At 40.8% G+C, this 21559-nt stretch overlaps 1 protein-coding gene across 2 annotated transcripts in view; it reads left to right on the top strand.

The window, feature by feature from the left end:
* The window catches only part of peak1 (pseudopodium-enriched atypical kinase 1), a 96876-nt gene that overhangs the window by 62330 nt on the left and 12987 nt on the right, over positions 1 to 21559 (top strand). For both annotated transcript variants that reach the window (XM_041037898.1, XM_041037899.1), the window contains exons 4-5: positions 7094 to 10613; positions 19410 to 19657. In XM_041037898.1, the coding sequence (XP_040893832.1) occupies positions 7225 to 10613; positions 19410 to 19657 (3637 nt within the window). In that variant the 5' untranslated portion in view covers positions 7094 to 7224. The remainder of the gene's footprint in view (positions 1 to 7093; positions 10614 to 19409; positions 19658 to 21559) is intronic.

Below are 21559 nucleotides of genomic sequence, written 5' to 3'. Positions count from 1 at the left end.
ATAGCGCTGCTATCCAAGACATTTTACAGGTTGCCTCTCATTCACAGACATGCTCACTCAGTGATGGCCACCTAGAAAGGTGCTGGCCTCAGCATCGGGAGCAATGTTAAGTTCAGCATCTCGCTGGCATGTAGACAGGAGGAGGAGCCACAGACAAAAAGTGACAAAACTTATGGACTGAATATGTGGGCAAATTTATGATTTATAGTACGGTATATATTTGTGTTTTATTTGTGCGGTTGTGGTTGATTTCAAACTCTGGACAGATATATGTTAGGAGAATGCCAAGTGATGCTCTGAGATGTGATAGTAGTAGGTGTCTTTGTAGACAACATTTGCTGTTATTATATACTGACAGGTGCAGCGAAGGTAGGTGTGTGTGTGTGTGTGTGTTGGCTGGTCAAAGCTTGGTAATAGGGTTTTATTGATTATTTGTGTGTTCATGTTTTAGTGAGTTTTGGTGTTTTTTTTTTCTTTTTTTTTCTTCAAAATGTAAGTTTAACATTCATTTTTAAAGTAGCGTTTGAAGCAAAGAGGGGACAGAAGGGAGGCAGATTTACATATCTCAGAGGAGAGAGCAAAAGTGAGAAAAAGCCCTGAAGAAAAACAGCCTGAATGGAAAAGTGAGTGGGCATGGACAAGGACATGGAGAAAGGAGAGAGTGGGAAATTGTGAGCCGGAGGGGAAAAGACAAACAACAAAGAAAAACTTTGAAAAAGAGAAAGAATGGAGTAGGAAGAAACAAAGATGAGAAGAGCCTTAGTACAGTAAATTGTGAGGAAAAAGGACCGACTTGGGAGCAGCTGAGGTTTACTGCAGGGATAATGCACGCAGCCTCTGCAATGAGGCCTCTGTAACCTGACCTTTCACCTTTTGCGGCCACTTGCACCAGGAGGAAATGTCTGTGTGTATGTTAATGTCTATTTCCTGTCAGCAGTGGCACACAGGCAGTGGATCTGAGAGTTGTTGAATGCTTTGTGGATCAAACACTTCTACAATGTATTCATATTTTGTCTCTTACAGGAATAATCACAGGCTTTCTCATGCCATCAGAACGTCCACACATACACTCAGCAACAAGCACTCAATTCCCTGTGCAGACCCTGTATGTAGAGCCACACTGTGGATGTGTGCTGAATGTTGAAACTTAATCATTGCTCCTCTCACTCATACTGTATACTGAGTTCCAACATACAGTCAGTTTTTTTCTTTTTCAGGCTTTTCATGAGTTTTTTTTTTTTTTTGAAGTTTCACAGGGCATCGAAGGAGGTGCCTCTTAATTAAGCTTTCCTCTTAACCTCTTCACATTTGTGTGTGACATTAAATACTGTGAAAAAAAACCACAGGTGCTTCCCTCTCTTCTAACCCTAACACGATATGCAACACAGACCTAAACCGATTGGTTTTCCAGAATTATACAAAAATTAATTCTGCATGTGTGTATTTCTGATCTTCATTGGAACTGGCAGGCAATCTAAACTTGTCTGGCCCCCAATAGACAGATTACGGTCGTATGAATAGGGGCTAAAATGCGTGGTGCCAGATGGTTTCGGCCAGTCTAATCTGCAAAGACAAGAACGGTTTGTTGACACATGTAATTGACCATTTACAAAACAAAATAACTGTAGCACAGAGGGACTCAGCGTTGTGCCGAGGGTTGATCCATAGTCTGCGACTTTCCCAGCTCCACTCCCAGCTCCAGTCTCCAGCTTAAGCTGCCAGTTGAAATTCCCTAATATTTGGTTCCGTTTAACAATAATTATCTTGAATTTAAAGTTCTGTTCATTTCCAACTATTTACTTAATGACATAAAGGTCTGGTTCACCTGATTAAATCCATGTAAACGCATCAAAGCATGGCTATAACATAATTATTACACCTACTTGCAGCAGGGCAGTCATGTATTGTCCTCTGCCCCTGTATTCAGGCATATTGAGGACAAATCTGGAACCAAAACTAGAATGTACAACTAAAACTAAATCTTGCCCCAACTTTCCCTCCAACCGGAATGTGCATTTATGGGAATCACAATAGATATCTGCTTTACGTTGATTGTTTCCATTTCATCTTTCTGAGCAGAAATTGATCTCATTTAATAGAATATAATTACATCTTTGATGGAGAGCAGTTATTCCTTTATCCCGAGACAGTCATAAGTCTTTATACATATGGGATAGATTTAAATTATCAACACGAATGCCTCAGCCTCATTGAATATTCATGACAGGCAGGGTGCACTGGTAGCTCACCTGGTTAAGTGCGTACCGTATCAGTCCTTGCTACAGCGGCTCGAGATTTGTATCCAGTGCGAGCCCTTTGCTGCATGTCATCCCCTCTCTCTCCCTCCTTTCCTGTCTCTCTCCCCTGACTGTCAGATAATATGGGCAAAAATGCCATAAAAAGAATATTCATGACAGGTCAGTCAGTGAAGAAAAAAAAAACCCCAAAAAACGAGACTGAGGAGAATAACTAAGTAGATTGCCATAAAATGTTTCAACAAGGAAGACAAATTATGGCTTGCATGTTTTTATATATATCTAAACGTTGAAGAAATAATACGCAATGTAAAATTGATGTTTATGTCCAGGATTAAAGGTGGTCTGCGGTTAATGTCTGCACACAGTTTTCCAATAATTGCCTATGGCTGGTGTCTCAGTGCTGCCTCATATCTTTCTAATCAAAGATGTTGTAGAGTGACACTGTGGACACACACAAAGACTGGATCGCCAAGGAACTGTCAGTGTTATAAAACAATCCCAAACACCTGAGGAGAAAAAAAAAAAATCTCTGTTTATGTTTATGCAGCACATCTGTACAGTAATTCTGAAAATGTTTTGTGTTCTCACAGATTTTGTATTGAAACCAATTTGCTGTATTGTAATTCATCACATTTCAGTTGTGTTGTGTAATATTTGTTATGTAATGAAAGTAACACAAAAATAGCAGTCCGTTATTTGGCTGATGGCCATGAATAGGAACACTTATATTGGAACCACAGATAGAATCATTTTCATGTTCAAACACAAATGACAAAGAAGATTACATAAGCGAGAGGGAGTGCTTGTTTCAAAGAGGTTTTCCCCCTCATTCTGTATGGTGTCTGGAGTTATCATATTTTAATGATATGCTCCTCACTGTGAGCTGTGTGAACTAAAAATATTGGACTGCATGGTTTAGGAAAGGACTGTTAGGCAGATGGGATTGTTGCTGTTCCCATGGCATAACTGTCATCCCAGATTAGATGTTGTGGGGTCTTGTCAGTAACAACATGGAACTACTTTTAGCCTTTGGCTTAATGAGAAACTAAAATGTAAGTTTTGCTGGCTGGTGGACACAGTGTCATATCAGCCCCCACTGTGGAGGAATGGAAAACTGAATTCAAAACAACAACAGAATTTTAATGGTCGCGGAGAGAAAAGTAAAATATGCTGTCACATCCACCACTGGGAGTTTCTGTTGGTGTTAAGTGTATGTGACATATATTGGATATCGGATATTTCTTGATTCTCAGAAGCGTGATCAGAAACACAAAAGCATGAAAAATTGAATTTTCTTATTAGAATGCACCCTGGGAGCTGCTTCTCATAATTCCATCTAGCTGCTTTGAAGAAAGTAAACACAATATGGAGGCTTTATCTTGATTTCAAAAGAAAACTCTGCCATCCTTTTTCGCTTTCTGTCGGGAAAGAAATAATGTAGTTACAAAGAAAGTCTGTGTTATGTAGATCTCATGAAAGCCATTAAGATTTTTTTTTTTTCAATGTGCAAAAAATTACTGAAATATCCATGTTAATACCACTTGTTTTATGCCTTTCTCTGCTGTTCAATTTATAAGTACTTGTGCAACAGCTGCATTACATATGTGGAAAAACAAAGTCTTAAATTCATCGTGTTTTGTTTCAGGGAGGACAGGCGCATGGAGTTGCTGCTGGATTTTGTTGTTGCAAATGATCAGTATATTGCTGTTTTCCTACAAACCTACAATATTTCAACTATTACAGACATTCTACGGACTTTTTCTTGTACTGTGCTTTTAGTAGTCCATGCAGTTTTGAAAGTCTGCCACAGAAATACACAGTGCGTACGTGTCACAGCGCCGACAGGTTTTGAATAATATTGTTTGAATTACAGTCTTTGTTTCCTGTGAGGATGCGGTGTAACAGGATAAATCTTCCCCCGCCCATCACAACTTGGTCAGCAAAGTTTGATTCAGGAGTTCCTGCTTTATTGTGTCTGGCTCTAGGGAGGGGGTTGTCATGGTAACATCCTTCCGTAGAGGATCTGACACCCATGACCTTGTTAGATGGATGAGAAAACTGATTCACCCGTCCCCGTCAATATCAGCCCTTTTGTACGGTGAGTCATAGCCCTAGTTTTATTTGATGAAACACAGGCTTGGGTCACTCATACAAGAACAGAATCACCACACATTATGTTGCTCAAGTTAATATTTATTTTAATAAATGATAGCCTATGTGAAGAGATTGGTGGTATCTTAGGCTCTTCAGGAAGTCATTATGCGGTGTTTGTATTTGTTTATTTTGATTTATTATCATACAGAGTCAAAGAATGAGTAAGAGTTAACTTCCTCTCTCCGAGATATCTCACACAATATGTATGGGTTACCTCCTCTAAAGTACACCCTATCCTATCCAGTATTCAGGCCAAGCATTGTATCATAATCCTTTGGCAGGCTTTACATGTCAAACAGAGCTGAATGAGCTATCTCATCCCAGCCAATAGATAGAATATTGCTTTAGGAAAAATCACTTAATCAGGTTTTGCTTGCTGAGGGAGAGAGCTCTAAACTATTGATAGTTCTCCATGGAAGAAACGCTCATTTCTGACAGCAGCCAGAAGCATAGCCAAGAGCAGATGCAGGCCTTTAACAAAGTATATTTCCAGTTACTTTTTTTAAGGATGATCTGCGTATTTTGACTTCATTTGATGGTTACAATAGATACTTAGAGGGCTGCAACTTGCAATTATTTTCACTCACAATGAATCTACTGATTATTTTGTCTATTTAAGGATTGTTTGTTTTGTATAAAACATCAGAAAATAGTGAAAAATGTGTGTTCATAATATCCCTCACCCCAAAGTGACATCTTCAGATGTCTTGTTTTGTCAAATTGCTACAAGAAAAGAGCAACAACCACACTATTGTGAGACTTGCGTTGTTCCCACCGGTCCTTTTTTTGAAATTTCGTATTGTCTTAACCTCAAAAGTCAGTCAGTCTAATCTTTGTGCATTTGAAGGGAAGAAGGGTGATTAAAAAATACTAAATACTGTATTTTATTCCTATGTAAAGTTTTAGCTGCTAATCTGAATTGAATTGCTTTTTTTATTTGCATATCCTCCACGTGCCACTTAATTCTGAGCTCACTCAAGGTACACACTCAGGGTTTTCAATATTTTATGTTTTACTCTTATAGTCGTGTCTTGCCTGAAAATGTGATACTCTCCTTGAAAGATTTGCCCAGAGCAGGTTTCATTTGTAGAAATTAGGTTATGTAACATGCAGACTTCTGTGTGATATTTAACGGGTGTTCATGAAATGGCTTGATTTTAATTGATTTAATTGATTATTTGAGCAACACACCAGTTACTATCCATGTATAGGATGTTAATATATTCAAGAGCTCGTTATAGCTGTGAGGATGTGCTCTGGTCAATTGGGATTAAGCTCGTTTTAATAATAGATTTTCCTTTGTCTTTACTCCTCTATTATATTCATGATCTGCATTGAAGTGGGGCTTAAACAAATTTAACAAGTGTTTCAAAAAGATTTTTGATCCCATCTTTCCCCCTCTTTGAATATATTTAGGTGAGAGTAGTCACAGCTGCATTGTGCATTTATTGAACAGCAAATAATTGTTCCACCCACAAATTTTGTCCAAGTGGGCATGGGCGTTGTGATAGATTGAAAATGATATAAAACAGGGTACTTTTGCACTGTAAAAAAAAAAACAAAAGGATGTGGCTTCCTGATGCTACATAGGGTGACCTGGCGGGCTGAGAAAACAGGATGTGTCCGATATGTATGCACTGTTGCCGATAACCTGAGACAATGTTTGTGCCCAGGTTTTAAAATGTCAGTCTTTGTTATTTTTACAAAGACTGAATAGAGTAAATTTTCAAACTGATTTCTGTTTTTCACATTGCTGACAGCATTTCCCTTGTATGTGGTGCAGTGGAAGGAGATTTAGAAGGAGGACATTTTTGAAATTTAAATTAAAGAATGATTGAAGAATTAGTTTTAAGTACCAACTTTCAGATTCAAGGTGGTTTACATTCACATTGTGTATAAAGTGAACAAACTGAACTGGAACTGAGTCTTCATATTTAATATTTCATTCTAAATTCTTTTCAGTCACTGCCTGAGGTTAGTGAAACAGAGACATTTTCAGGTGCTCAGTAGTGAGTTCTCCAGGTCTTACTGCAGTTGTCTTCAGTTTTTGGTTTTGAGGGCTTTTTCTTTCAGTATGGTGTTCAGTTAATGAAAAGTCAGGAACATGTCTTGCTGTTTTCTACTTTTGGACTTCACTGTAAATATATAAGCCTGAAAAACTCTGCCTTCATGCCATTTGTCAGACTTCAGCACATGTGAACTTAGCAGAAGCGCTTTTGATTTCCATTTTCCATGTAACTGCTGTAGTTCATAGGATTTAGGACTTTGAGGTTTTGATTCAGGTTCTGATTCAGGTCCAGTTGTGGGGTAGGAAAAGACAGATCACTGGCCCATAGGATAGATTGGCTGCTAAGTAGAGAAAGTTTGCCACCTAATGGAGGCAATGAAGCACTGCCTTTCTAATTTATTCTCTGTCTCAGTTTCCCTCTGTCTGCCCCAATATACCTTCTTTGCTTCAGTTCAGCTATGTGTGTAATAAGTGTAATTGTATGAAGGAATTTCATTTTTCTGATTTAGGTCAGTATTTTGGTCCTGCAGTGACATAACATTGTACGTTTCTGGCTATTCTGTGCAGTTTAGGTGAAGTATTTGTAGCAAATAAATCAAATGAGTGTTTTAAATTAAATTTGCAATAAAAAAAACAATTAAATGTTGCCTTTCTCTCTTCTTTTCTTTTTCAGGTCCAGTATCCCCCACGTTTGAGGCTTGAGCAGTGTTCATCATTGCTATACTACAGCTCCTGTAGCCTGTTGCTTAATGGCGGGGTTTCCTGTTCATTGACCAAGAAGGCTGCCTTACTGGACCAGCAGCCATGTCTGCCTGCAGCACATTCACCGAGCACGTGTGGAAACCGGGCGAGTGCAAGAACTGCTTTAAACCTAAAAGTCTGCACTGTCTGAGTCAAAGTGGTGGAGGGAAGCCTCCCTCTGAGCAGAGGCCTCCAACAACTCAGCAACAGAATCCACCCCCTGCTGGGGCCAGGGCCAACCCTAACCTTACCAACAACTCTCAAAGGGCTGGCAGTGGGTCGGCCCGCTCAGGACACTTCCGCCCACCGGTGGCTAAGAAGCCAACCATTGCTGTTAAGCCTACTATGATGCTGCCCTGCTCCTCTGCAGGACTAGATTTAGATGGCAACTTGCAGCAACCACCGAATGTAGTAGAACAGGGCAAAACATCTGCCTTCACAGTCTGGAATCGCAATGGACTGAACCGTAAGAGGCCTGGTGGGCCAAGCAACAACAACGAAGGAGAGGATGGCAACGAAGAGATTGAGGGTTATGGGCAACTTAGCCCAAGGACCCCTAGCGGAAATAACAACAGTGGGCTGGCAGATGTCCTAAAGGAGATTGCTGGGTTAGGCCCTGGACCTAGCCCCACGCCCATTTCAGGTTCCAAGGACATGTTTTGGGGACGAATCAGTAGTTCATACCAACGATCCTTGGAAAGAGGCCTTCCAGCCTCGAGCTGTCTGGCCATGGGAAGCATCAGCAGCAGTGGCGGTGGTGGCACTGCTCAAAAACGGGTATCCCTTAGTGACAGCACAGAGATTATCAGCACAGAGGGTGGTCGCTTTTGCTACCCAGAGTTTTCCAGTGGAGGTGAAGATGATGAGGAAGAAGAGGATGAGGAGGAAGAGACTGAAAGAGATGATGATGAACACGAGAGCTGGGATGAAAGTGATGAAGAGTTACTAGCCATGGAGATCCGTATGCGAGGCCAACCACGATTTGCTAATTTCCGTGCTGCCACATTGTCTCCAGTGCCCTTTGCTGCCGGGAAAAAGTGGAATACTGTGCCACTTCGCAACCGCTCACTACAGCGGATTTGTGCAGTGGACTATGATGATAGCTATGATGAGATCTTAAATGGATACCCCTCCATGGACTCCAATGGAGGTCTTCTTCCCTATGGCCCCCATGACATGCAAGGCAGTGGTTTCCTATCAAATTCAGAGTCTATTACTTCTCCAGAATCATCATCATCACAACCAGAGGATTCTCGAACAACTTCCAGCAGTGGGAGCTGTGCCCCATCTGCTTTTCGAAATGGCCTGCATTCTCCCAGCTCCCCTAAGGCACTTGCCCCCTGCACTTCTCCAAAAAAGGAGCCTGTCCACAGAGCACTGAGTCCACTCAAGGTGACTGAAACACACAAGGCTGTTCTGGCCATTAGATTAGAAGATCAGGATGGCAGAGAAGGGATGCCAATGCCCCAGGCCCTTCCAGGTCAACCAGTCACTATCAGTTTTAGTCCCACTGAGGAGCAAGCGAAACCATACCGTGTAGTGAATTTGGAAAAATCACTGATCTGTAAGCCTTACACTGTAGTGGATGTATCAGCATCCATGGCCAACAAAGATGAACAAATTGCAGACTCTACTCCAAAACCTAAAAACCTGTCAATGCCTTCTAGCCCTACATCATTCTGTAGCACTCCTTTAGGTCAGCCCCTGTCTCCAGTCTCCCCTACTTCTCCATCTTCTCCAGTGATGCCAACATCACCCTCGTCTGTTGCTCTGCCAGGTACCTCCCGAAAGAAATCAGGGAGTATACGCTACCAAGAAGTGTGGACATCAAGCACAAGTCCTCGCCAAAAGATACCTAAAGTGGATCTGGGTGTTGGGAGTACTCCTGGTCCCTCCATCTCTACACAACAACACTGCAGCCACAAGTCAGCTCCCACTTCTCCCATTGCTGGGCTGTCTTCCTCCCGAACTGTACCTGTGAAATCCCCCAACTTATCAGAGATAAAGTTCAACAGTTTCAATAATGCAGGGATGCCTCCTTTTCCCATTATTATTCGAGATGAGCCAGCCTATGCCCGCAGCTCCAAGAATGCAGTCAAGGTACCTATTGTTATCAATCCAAGTGCATATGACAACTTAGCTGTATACAAGAGCTTCTTGGGACTCAGTGGGGAACTCCCACAGCCGAAAGGGGTAGGTAGTAGGGTAGCAAGCCATACATATGAAGAGATTGGATCCTCTGAGAGTGTCCAGTCCTCCTCAACAGAGAAAACTATCTCTGGTAGAGGCACATCAGAGAGAGCCTCTTTTGAAGAGACAAAAGCTCCGCCTGAAGCAGTGTCAAAAGCACCAAATTTACAACCTAGAACCACTACAGACTCCAGCACTGTGACAAGCACTGTGATGAGCTCCACATTTGGGGCCCTCTCTCCCACTGTACCAGCAAATTCCCCTGCCATTCTTGCCGTTACTGCAAACCTACCTAAATCCAGCCCCAATGCCAGTGCTGTTACACGCACTTGCAAGACAAGTGGAGACACTACTTGCAGTAAAGATGATGACACAGACTTAGCTTTGTCTTCAGGGGCAGTGGTAAGCCACAGGGAGGAGGCCAGTGCTATACTTTCACAGATTGTGGCCTCCATCCAGCCTCCCCAGTCTCCTCCAGAGTCACCCTCTGAACAAGCCAAGACCTTCAGTTCTGAGGAGTTGTATGCCCTTCCACCTGATGCCATGAAGGAGACCCTCACCCGACCCAAGTCTCTGTTTTCCACAACTGATGGTTGTCTTTCCAAGCCCAAGAAGGACACGCCCTCGAAAATTTTGTCTAAATCCCAGAGTGCCTCTGCTGCTGTCCCACTCTCCAGCCCCCGCTCAGAGCCCAATGCCCCCTTCCCCCCTCCTAGATCTACGTCTTCCCCATACCATGCTTCTAACATCCTCCAGAGGCATTTCGGCAACTGGACCAAGAACTCTGCCTCCAGTTCTCCTGTACGACCCAGTGAAGGTGAAGGAAGTCCAAGTGGAGAGGGGAGACGTATTCCAACAGAAAGCTCCAAACCCAAACGCTGGATCTCTTTCAAGAGCTTTTTTCGTCGGCGGAAAGATGAGGATGAGCAGAAAGAGAAGGTGGAGAGAGAGAAGGAGAAGGGCAAGCTGGTCGGGCTTGATGGAACAGTCATTCATATTCTTCCACCACCACCAGTCCAGCATCATCACTGGTTCACTGAGGCCAAACCAGAGGATCCCACCCAGAAACCAACCATCATCTTCACCTACAAACCAGACAGCGGCAGCACCCCTGGTGATGGAGATGGAGAATTACGAGTAGAGGAGTGCAGAGAAACTTCACAACTGACACCTGATGGGAGTAAAGAACCCAGACCATTGAGCCCAGGGCAAACACCACCCACCCACAACCTTGGAGTTGATCTCATCAGCAAGGACATCAGGTACTTTGTTCAAAATTTTCTGTGGTTTTATTTACTTTTTTTATACCATTATATTAAAAGATGCCCTGGTTACCAGAGTAAAGCCTGTAATGGTATCACTTCATAGTTAGGATTCTGTTTAAAACTGGGGTTTACACAAGTGATATTATGAAATAAACATAAATGTTGTTTAGATTTTGGTCAGAATACTAAGATTTCTTTGTATGAAAAAAAGAACACAAAGTAAGAACACAAATTAAACCCTAATTTCCGAGGGCTCCCACATAATCTCAAACATGGACACAGTGGATAGGTCTCTCTGTAATTAGGAAGGGTTAGGATATACTCATGCAGTATAAGACCTGTGGGACTATGGCCCTCAGACAGAATATATTTATGCTGCTGTTGAAGTCTTAGAGAGAGAGATGAACCTTAGAGGATAAGTCCACCAGTTCCACCAGAAAGCAACAGTTTACAACCCAGGCTCAAATTAACAGGAGTTTTGAAGAGGTTAATGATACTTTGAACTGCTATAAGGTGAATATTGCTCTCACGCAAACAGTTGTCTTAAAAGTTTGTAGAGGAATTCTTAGTAATTATCAAATCAGTTCACACATGTTCTGCCTACGTCACCTCCTGCTGGTAAAATAAGTGATCACGTGCAATTGTGCCTTTGTTACCATTGCCCACATGCATTCCATTCCGAGCACTCATCGGGCCTAGCTTAAAATGAAGATGCTCAACCTTTGCCAGCTGTTCCACCAAAGTGCCAGTATGGCTTCTCCTCCTATTATACAGATCCCTCATCACAGATTCTGGAGGTGTTTGATATTATTTTGGCACGCCTGCTCGCCCATTTGCCGAGCCAACTGCATGGTGTGTACAGTCTGTGTGGTCTCTTCCCTAATGTCATCTATTACCTGAACAGCAGGCTCTGTGCTCAGCATTTCTCCCCTCAGGAGTGAACCTCAATGTGTTACAAGTCTCCAACAGCAGCCGATTCAACAACTATGCCATTTATCACTACTTTAGATGGCATATTCTCTTTAGCTTCACACACACTAATCAGTCTACTTGCTGGTGTAGTTTCTGTATTTGTGCATAATGAGTTCATTATTTGTCTTTGACTTCCAGTTGCCCTTTGTGTTTAATTTCTTGGGCTAAATTTCCTGCAGTGTGAGAAATGGTGCCACATGAAGATAGCCTATGTTGGATGTTTTTTTGGTTTTTTTTTGGTTCTAAATCTGAAGCTTGTGCTGAATGTGACTTGCATTTGCTGTAGAAGTGAAGCTAAGTGTTCTTTTTTCCACTGCTATTTCACTCAGAGATGGCAATCAGTGAAATGGATGCTGCAGTGGCCAAAATAAAACTCATTCATCAGGAAAGCTACAGACTGACAGCACTGCTAATAAAGTGAAGTACTAATCATTCAGACAGCAGGCTGGATAATATACTCACAAACATTCTCAACCTTTTTTTGATAATCATTGGTTTAGCGCAATATTTACAAGATTACTGTCTGTTGACAGCAGGAAAATACCACATACATGATTTAATCTAGAATGTATTCGGCCTAGTGGGATTAAAAATAGCTGAATTTGTATTGGCAAATTTAGGAAAACTCAAACTAAACACTACCCCAAGTTCCACCTTAGGTGATTCTATATATATATATATATATATGATATACCTTGTACAATCAGTTGGTTAGAAATAGTAATTCCCTATTAAACATGTTTTATTTTCAGTGTCACATTCTCCAAATGCATTTGTACCCCACCTGATTAAGTGCCAATATTGCGTATAAAATGAAAAGGGCATATTCCCATTTATTTTGTTTGATTGAACATGCAATCATCAACAGAAAACTGACAGAAGAGCTTTGGTGTGTTTTGAGAATGCATTTGGAAATTGTCATTAAGCATCTTTGTCACAAAATGTAACCCATACCCACCAGCATGATTAGTGTGACGCTGGACATCACACCTACACCTTAGCTCATGCACAACTTAGGTTAGGTTCAGATGTTCTTGTTCATCTTCTCACCTGATCCCTTACATTTTGTCACACTATCTACAGAGTCCTTGTCTGTTTCTTCTCTCTTTGTATCTCTTTTTATCTCTTTTTACCTTCTGGTGCTTGGCTTTCGACCATCACTTATCCTCTTCCATGTAAATTTTGCTCCTGTTCCATGCCTTCCTTCCACATTTTCCTCTTTTGAGCCCGAAGCACTGTGAACTCTTAAATATTTCACTCCTCCATCCTGTCAAGAGCTCGGCCCCATTCTGTCTCTTCTCTGGCTTCCCTGCTTTTCTTTCCTGCTCAAGCTTCAGCTCTAGTCATCTTTTTCTTTCTTCCTGAAGTTCTTATCTCCTCTTTCACTTAATAAGAAGTCGTAGAAGTATCAAGTATGTGGCAGTTTTGCTGTTAATATGGAATAGGATATATTAGGGTGGGCTGTATAAATTGGAGAGTACCCAGTACATGTTACCCAAAAGTTTGATGCAAAAACCCACAACTCATTAGAAAGAGCAAATGAGGTCTTACACAGTGCATATTGAGGATGATGGAGTAGTCAAATGAAGAAGAGTAAAATATAAACTAAGCTTATAATGTTTAGTAATATAACTGTATGGCTTTATAATATTGAACTGAATCAAGTTTGGTCTTCAGGGATGGTGCCAGTATTCCTCATACTAAACATTTCTCCTGTTTGTATTGAGCAATGAGCATCGTGGAACATCTGTCACTCTATTAGAGCACTGATCAGCTCTTTGCAATAAAATTGACTCACTTAAATTTGATGCCAAAAATAACAGTAGTTGTATTATATTTCCAACCTTGTTTTCCTGAATCATTTATTAAGCAGTTGCTATTATTAGTTTTTGCTTTATTGTACGAGGCACATTCACATTCTGTCACTACTGCCACAAACGTATAAGCCTATGTGGAATCACACTCAAAGCAAGCCACGTTTAATACATCACTTATAACACTTTAAAACATCTCACCTTTGGTCTAGTCTGCCTTATTTTCTTTCCACTTGTCGTTTACAAACATGCCTTTGTGACCCAGTTGTTGATTGATTGATTGACTGATTTATTCACTTGTGTGTTGGGAGTACTGTAGGTTACATTAGTACTCCACTGTTTATTTGATGTTTATTTCAGGTATTGGCACATACTTTTGAGCTGACCCAAAAACAGAAAATAACTAAGCCTCTCCCTTGGCGCCGGAGCTTCCTTTGGTGGTGTGATGTGGGGGAAAATGTGACATAATCTACAGAAAGGATGTGCTTGTGGAATGTGAATACAGTAAATACCTCACAGTGGTTTGGTAACAGATGTTAAAGGGAAAGTTCTTCAGTAGCTAATCTGATTGCTGTTAACTGTAAGGTCCCTCTAGATCTATAGATATTTTTTCCTTTTTCAAAACAGTGCTTCTGCAAAGTACTGAAGCTTTTAAAGGGGCAATATGTAAGCATTTTAGTTTAAAACTTATCAACAGTATGTGAAAAAATAAGTTTCGATGTTATGTCAAAGACGTCTGTGTTGCAGACTGTGTTGTCCTGAACTGCAGCTCTAGCTGCTCTCCCTCGCATTCCTCGACTCCTGCCACCACTACATCTTCCCTGGCTCTCTGATTGGGCAGACTGGGTTTGTCTGTCTAACAATACCAAAGACAACAGCCTACACAATCAGATAGCCAGGTAAACCTGTGAGGAAAACATTGTTCTCCTGTCCATGCAGCTTTGGCAACACGTGCCCCACTGCACTCTGCTGAGGGTTAGATTTATTCAAGATAACATTAGCTAAACATGAGGGTGAGGGGTGAAACTGGTTGTGACTGGCCAGCGAGTCTAGTCCCAAAACACATGCGCAGCATTCTTTCATGCACACCTTGTATGACAGGTACACAGGGAGGGCCAGAAAAAACTTACTGGATTTTTGACATTTGATTTTTGAATTCGAGACACGTCTTCCTTAAGTCTCTCTGAAAAATTGTATTTTGTGCAGTCAAAGTTTGCTATTTATTAGTTAAATTTTTTTGTTGTTTAAAATATGTCTCCATAACACATTTTTAGTCCCACTTGCTTGCACTAACTACTGTTGCTGACAGATAATAATATTGTATGTTTCCTTATAAAACAACATACCTTGCCTTACCTGCCAGTGTATTTTTAAGTAAGTGAAAGGCCTCTTAAAAACCTGAACCATCCCTGGATAAACATACCAGTAGGTCAGTGATTGCATGTCATGAACTGGTGACACAGGTCATTCTACAGACCCTCTGTTTTGATTGGCAGGGGAAGGGTTAACTCCACTGGAGTTTTATTGACAGTAGGCGTGGTCTTCAGCACTGGCAAACACACATTACCTTAGACAGGTAAGAACATTCAGAAAGGGAGCACAGAGGTGGACAAGGAAAGAACACATGCAGGAAAAGACTTTTTGGTTCTTTACAACTGGCCAGCCTACAATCACTGCTCTACCTGGAATGTAAATTCACCTTTGCCTTGTATTCCGGGTTTCCAGATGGGAAGCTGCGTGAGCCGGTACAGTGGGTAAGCTTGAAATTAAGCCACTTTCTTTCATTTACTTGTAAATGTACTTGTAAATACCTGTGACCACCCAGGCCACATTGACTTATGGAGGATGTAGGGAGGAGAGGTTTCTGAAATGACATGATTTGTGTTTTGGATTGTGATTGTTCATTCCTTGAAGCAGATTTCAGAGAAACAGTTAAGTGTACTGAGGTAGCTTCTTGCTGTCTCAACAAGTCAGGTCCTGACACTGAAACATGTAGCAGGCATAAAGGTATTTTTGAGTCAAGGGCCTCTTAAGGTGTGTGTCTACAGTGGATGTTTTCTTCTTAAAGGATTCATATGCTGGAGATGCTCTTTGTGATTTGGTGCTCTCTTAACCACTTTTATAGCTGACAGTTACCCAGTTATAGTTTGTTTTTTTAGTAGGATTAGTGTTAGTTGTATCCTTGTGTTAGGGAGAGCAAGTGTAGTAATGCATAATAATATTTATGCAGACAGAACAGGGAACAGGGAAGAGTAGAAGAGGAAACTGAACTGACATGTACAAGTCAGGTCACTAACAGATTTTTTGTTTCTAACAAACCCTCTGCACTCCATTATATTACACTGAACTGTTGATATCCTGTTAAGTTTGTAATTACATTCTGTGTTTGATGCCTCCATCTCTTCACAGTTTATTTACTAGTTGTTTTCTAGTTGGCTCACAACACTGTGATGGGGCTTTTATATCAACTGTCTGCTTCTGGCAAGTGCTAAAGTAATGCACTTTGGCAACTTGGAGGCTATTGATCGACTCTCTTTAAAAGAGACACAGAGGGTTTATGGCCTACAAAGACAGATCATAAACATGTCAGATCTGATGCTTTCCTCAGACACAGTGCCCCAGGGTAGAGACAAATACATAAACAGCTGGGTGTTCTCTTCAAGTGCTCGCTTTTCTCCTACGTCATGGTCAAAATATTGCAATAATACTCATGTTGCTTATCTCAAAAATGCCCATGTAAAAGACTGTTTTCAGATTCGCTTCCAGTGTTATGTGAAGGTTATGGTATGGAACCTATGCAGCACAATACAGCACTGGAAAACCCAAAACTGACTATGAAGTACATAAACAACAGCTTCTGTCTGAAAAAAAAAATGTTTGCTTGGAAATATTAGTCATCTTACAGTGAAAAAATCTTGGCTTAAGTTTCCGTTTTTTCATTTTTTGTTCTGTTGATGATACTTACCTCATACAGTGGATTGAATTGCTTCACCAATTTTAACTCTTACCATTCTTTTAGTAAAAACTTCATTATTTGTTCATACAAACTGAAGTGATGATTAACATCTTCAAAGTGCCTAAAACTTTTTTTTTATAATTAGTCTCTGGGCACGCAGGAAGGCCCTAGCACCTAATTTTAGACTCTTTATGACTGTGAATAAGTGAGCAGCTTGTTGGTGACAGAAAAATTTCAGCTCTTTTTATTAGTGCACTAGATGCTGTAAAAAAAAAAAAAAGTGCTACAGGCCCCAAACTTTCAACTGGGAAAATCCCTCTATGAGTTGTCTCTTGAGCCATACTTTTTCTTGGCAGGGACTTTTGTCCACGATCACATACATCATTAGTCATATTAGGAGCACATGTAATCAACATTGCGGTCAAAGGAAATGACACATCTGATTCAGGATAACACAAAGATTACTGCCAAGCAGCTCCACCCATGATGATGTTTGTGGCTATGAAATCAGCCCTTTGAACTTTTTGTGACCTTTTAGCTTTTTTTGTTTTACTTTACTGCTTCTGTTGGTCAGGAAAATTCAGACTCATAACGTCAGTGCCAGAATAGTAAACATTATGCCACCAAAATAGCATCTCACATTTAGAACAGATGGCAGTGCTAGTCACCTGCTTAAATGGTAGGTAGCAGGTATTTTGTCTATTACAATGGGGGTAATATCTACAGTAGTTTGGAATGCCACCCAACCTGGGTGGTCACAGCCCAGGTGGCCTGAGGATGTAATGTCTCACACAGGTCACATTGAAAGACTGTGGCTCAACTGTTATCAGATCAGGGGTCAGTAACCAGGCCTCTTTGAGTATCCTATGTACTGTGATCAAAGTGGCAGACTGATCCCAGATGGCTCTTGATGAAACACCAGCTGTTGAGGTTTATACACCATAGAGCTGAGAGACACAGTTACCCAGGTGACTATGGAAAAAAAAATAGGGTTGTCTCTTGATGCGAGTCCTCGGTGCAGTTAACTTGAATTAAAAGTAAAGGCTTTGTGGATCAAGATGTTTTTCAATCTTTTTGAAGCTTTCTGTTCTGTGTTTTTGTTCAGCTGCAGCCACTCTTCACTCCTTCTTTCAGTCACATTATCTGACTAAACTCACTTTGGTCCATATTTGACATATTTGAAAGTGCCATTACTTTCAATTATTTATTCAAGAATAGGCTGTAGGTGAGAGTCTGCGGTAAGCTAAGGTGTTAAACCTTTATTGTTTTATTTTCAGTCAGTGATAACAACAACCTGTTGAATTTCCCTGTAAACAAACAAAAGGTTTATCAAACATGTTAAGTGCATTTCCTTCTTCATTAAATAATAGCAAAGATTTTAAAGCATTTTAAAACATGCATCGTTTACACCCATGTTAACTTGCTTGCACTCCTCTTCTCCCCTACCTTTCCTGGGGCATTGCTGCATATCTTGGTGCGTTGCCACCATCCATCTGTAGATCAGTGAAAAAAGGTCAAACCATTGGCAGGAAGGTATATTGCATTACCTTTGTGTATTTGCGATTGCATGTGCATTCATGTTTCGCGAGACAAGCAAAATGGCGACTCACTCATAAAAAAATGACTCCATAGCACCAGTAGTGGTCAAAAAACTTCACATGGCACCTTTAAACGCAAACTGGTTTCCAACTGTGTCAGACATTTCAGGAAGAATGTTCTTTTACAGTGCAATAATATGGCGATGCACACAGGCCCCACAGGGAAATTGTGGTGCTGTCACTTCCTTGAGTAGAAACATATGCGGCAGATCGCCTGTGCAAACATGCATCTCTGGCAGTAACGAACTACAGTATACAACAAGTCTCCTCATAGCTTCCCCAGGGCTTTCATGCTGTGGTTGGAGTCACTCTGTGCAATCTCAGCTCTCTCAGTGATAACACACCCCATGTAACTGTAAGACACGACCTAGATTTCTAGTGCCCACATCTCAGATGGGCCACTGTCAGTACACTATGAAGATATGGCCTCCTGTTGTAACAGGGAACTATATATATCTGCTGTAAGTCACTGTGTTGAGTATTACAACAGGAGCATCACATCCAGCAGATCGTTAAGGGCGTTGTTTTTCATAATGCAATGTTGATATAAATTTCTTGAGGGCACACTCCATCAGTGTCGCTGCAGTTTCAAAATGTTAGTCAGCAGACAAGAGGTGATTTTCACTTTGTTTTTATAATTCCTTAGTCTGTCTATTTAAGATTCTAGATTCATTAGGTGATCCCTCAGTACAACCAGAATGCCTCATTACACGCCTACAGCTTTCATAAGTGTCTGATTAAAAAAAAAAAAAAAAAGCATAGTCAGTTAATAATCACATTTAAGTCTGCCACCTTATCATCACACCTTTTCATCAATCTGCTGTGGCAGATTTAGATGAAATTCATCTCACCTCTATAAACACTTCAAATCATATTCACCTAGTGTCACAGAAAATTCTTCAAACATATTATGACACACCATAATGACCTGCTTTGCCTTTTTTTTCTCACCTTCCCTCAGGCAATGTATGTGTAGTTGCATTTGAAACACATGAAGCTTCAGAAGCCCCCCACTTACAGCTGTTCTGTCTCCAATTCAGCACTTCACAGAGAAAGATGAAGTGATGCAGACATTGATTTGAGAAACTGAAAAAACTGACCACATAAAAACATTGTTGGGTTTTGTTCTTATCCTGTGATCTTAGATACAGTTATCTGTCATAGACAAAATGAACAAAGACAGATGGAAGCCCTTATCAAAAGCCGCATGTTTATCATCTATAAACACAACTGTCTTTGCAATAGAACTCACTACTATCATCCTGCTTCTCTTCTGATGTGTTTTGAGGATATTGTCATGCAGAATTAAACAGCATAATGAGCAAAATCAAGTCAGGGGGTACAATTTCAGAGAGGAGAAAGGAAATAAAATGAATTTAATCAGACTGTCAATGGAGCAAGAATTCCACATTTTCATAACTAAACGCACCATGCCTCCCTCTGTTATGTGCAGCCAGGTACCAGTCAGTGCCAGCAATGCCAAGGATCGGGAGCTGCCCGGTGCCACCCTCCTGCCTGCCAAAGTGAATCTGGGGCTGGTGCTTGGGGAGGGCGGGGAGGGCCATGCCAACCAGGTTGCCACACCAGCATCAACCAGCGAGGGCAGCGCCAGTCTCGGAGAGCCAGAGGAGGACGGGAATCATTCCCATCACTCCCACTCTCCCGCCTCCAGCCAGTGCAGTGCCACCTACAGCAACCTGGGTAAGAATGATGTTGCATACAAGATGAAGACGGTTTCTTAAACTTTTGTATGTATGTGTGTATGAATGTGTATTAGCTTTGCACATGAATAACATAAAGCGGTAAAAACGTTGTGTAAGCAAGTGCGGGTACCACAAAGTCTGCAAGGTTTTATTGTCCAAATGAGCATGTTCCTCCTGTGTAGGACTGATTTTCTGATCATCTCACCAAAGAATGATAAAACAGTACAACAGCCACTACTGCATGCATTACTGGGTCTTATGTGGCAATGCAAATTTGTTTGTTTCCGTCTGCAAAAAAAAAGGCACTGTTTGCCGAAATTTACAGTAAACAATTCTTTTGCAGTTCAGAATATGCTTCTCATAAAAAGGTGAAGAGAATAATGAGGGGGAGAATGCAAATAAGTCGCTGATTGTGCACCACAATCCCTCAGAGCAATAAAAACTACACATGCTTAAGCTCCACAGTGTTTGGGCTGCAGATGGTATTTTTGTCTGATTTGCATGTGTTTTCTTTTTTTGTACTGATTTCTATAAAAGTGAATATAGGCCGTATTTATTTTTTATTTTATTATTATTATTTTTTTAAAGGATGCAGTATATGTCTCTGTATGGAGGGTCTGTTTAGTGTTGGTGTAAGGGTAACTGGAGTCTGTGGACGAATATTGCCAGAATATTTCTCTCCTCAGTTTCTGCAGTTCAGCTCAACTCCTGTATGTGGCTGATTTTACTTCTTCTTTCTTCAGCATCAGCACACCTCCACATGTGACAAGTCATAATTTATTCCCTGCTAAAACAGCTGGAGCTCAAAACCGCAACACGTCTTGTCACCCACAGCCTGCAACTTGGAATCTAGATAAACTCGAAATAATTTAATTTTAGCTTGGGGTAAAAATCTTTGTCCTGAGATTAGTGCTTGTGTGTGTGGAGCAGATGGGACTAATTCTCAACATATTAATTGGACACACAGAAATGTACAGAGAGAGGACCACTTACATCAATCCAAAGTTTATGTTCCTGTTCTTCCCTTTCTTTGTGTTCTCTGTTTCATTGCCCTCGTTTCTTTCTCTTGTTGTGTTTATGAAAACCGTATTTGATATGACTGATGGGTTTGGATTAGGGCTACACTAGTAACCACATTATAAGAAGATGTACTGCATGACTGACTTCAGTTGTACTGCAGTTAATGGCATAAAAGCTTTTATCCTCATAGATTGTCTTTGTACTGTGTAAATATTTTGTAGTTTGTAAATATTTTTAATTGTGTAGTCTGACACTTCAAGTCCAAAGCTGAATTATTCACTTATTTTCTCAGCACTCCTGTCTGTAGTAGACAAATCTTTTAAGCCAAATAAAAACAGCTTTGTGTTGGAATAAGACGAGTTGTGTAACCTGAGCTTTTAAATGGACATAGTGTGTGAGGACAGAAGAGCAGACACACAGACAGGCTTATTTTGGAAGTAGAAACAGACAGATCTGTGTTGAAATTCTGAATTTCTGTTTTTGTTATCTTCATTTCCATGACAGTTTCCTTAATGCTGATAAAAGCGAGGTATTCTGCATGGACATGAGGACATTTCAAAGAATGTTCTGGTTGAAAATTTTGGAAGAGGACAGTGTGCATCCAAATGACAAAAGAGACGGATTTGGGAGGATTTTTAATTTTTATTAATGCTTAATTCCTTTTTTTTTTTTGTTGTCTCTGCAGCCCATGACAATTTCAGATATACTTTTGGAAACAAAAGGAGTATGACAAATAGGCTCAAATACCCCTTCTCTGATTTATAGTAGTGCAGACTGCCACATTGCATTCCTCTAATACTGTGATGATGAAGTCGCTATTAAAGTCTCCATTTTGCAGCCTGTCTGTGATTTCTTGACAGTGGCCATTTCATCAGTAGAC

This window comes from Toxotes jaculatrix, chromosome 5 (genome assembly GCF_017976425.1).
Source record: "Toxotes jaculatrix isolate fToxJac2 chromosome 5, fToxJac2.pri, whole genome shotgun sequence".
Classification (NCBI taxonomy): domain Eukaryota; kingdom Metazoa; phylum Chordata; class Actinopteri; family Toxotidae; genus Toxotes; species Toxotes jaculatrix.
The sequence above is the reverse complement of the archived record's forward strand: the minus strand, read 5'-3'. Positions and strand labels throughout refer to the sequence as shown.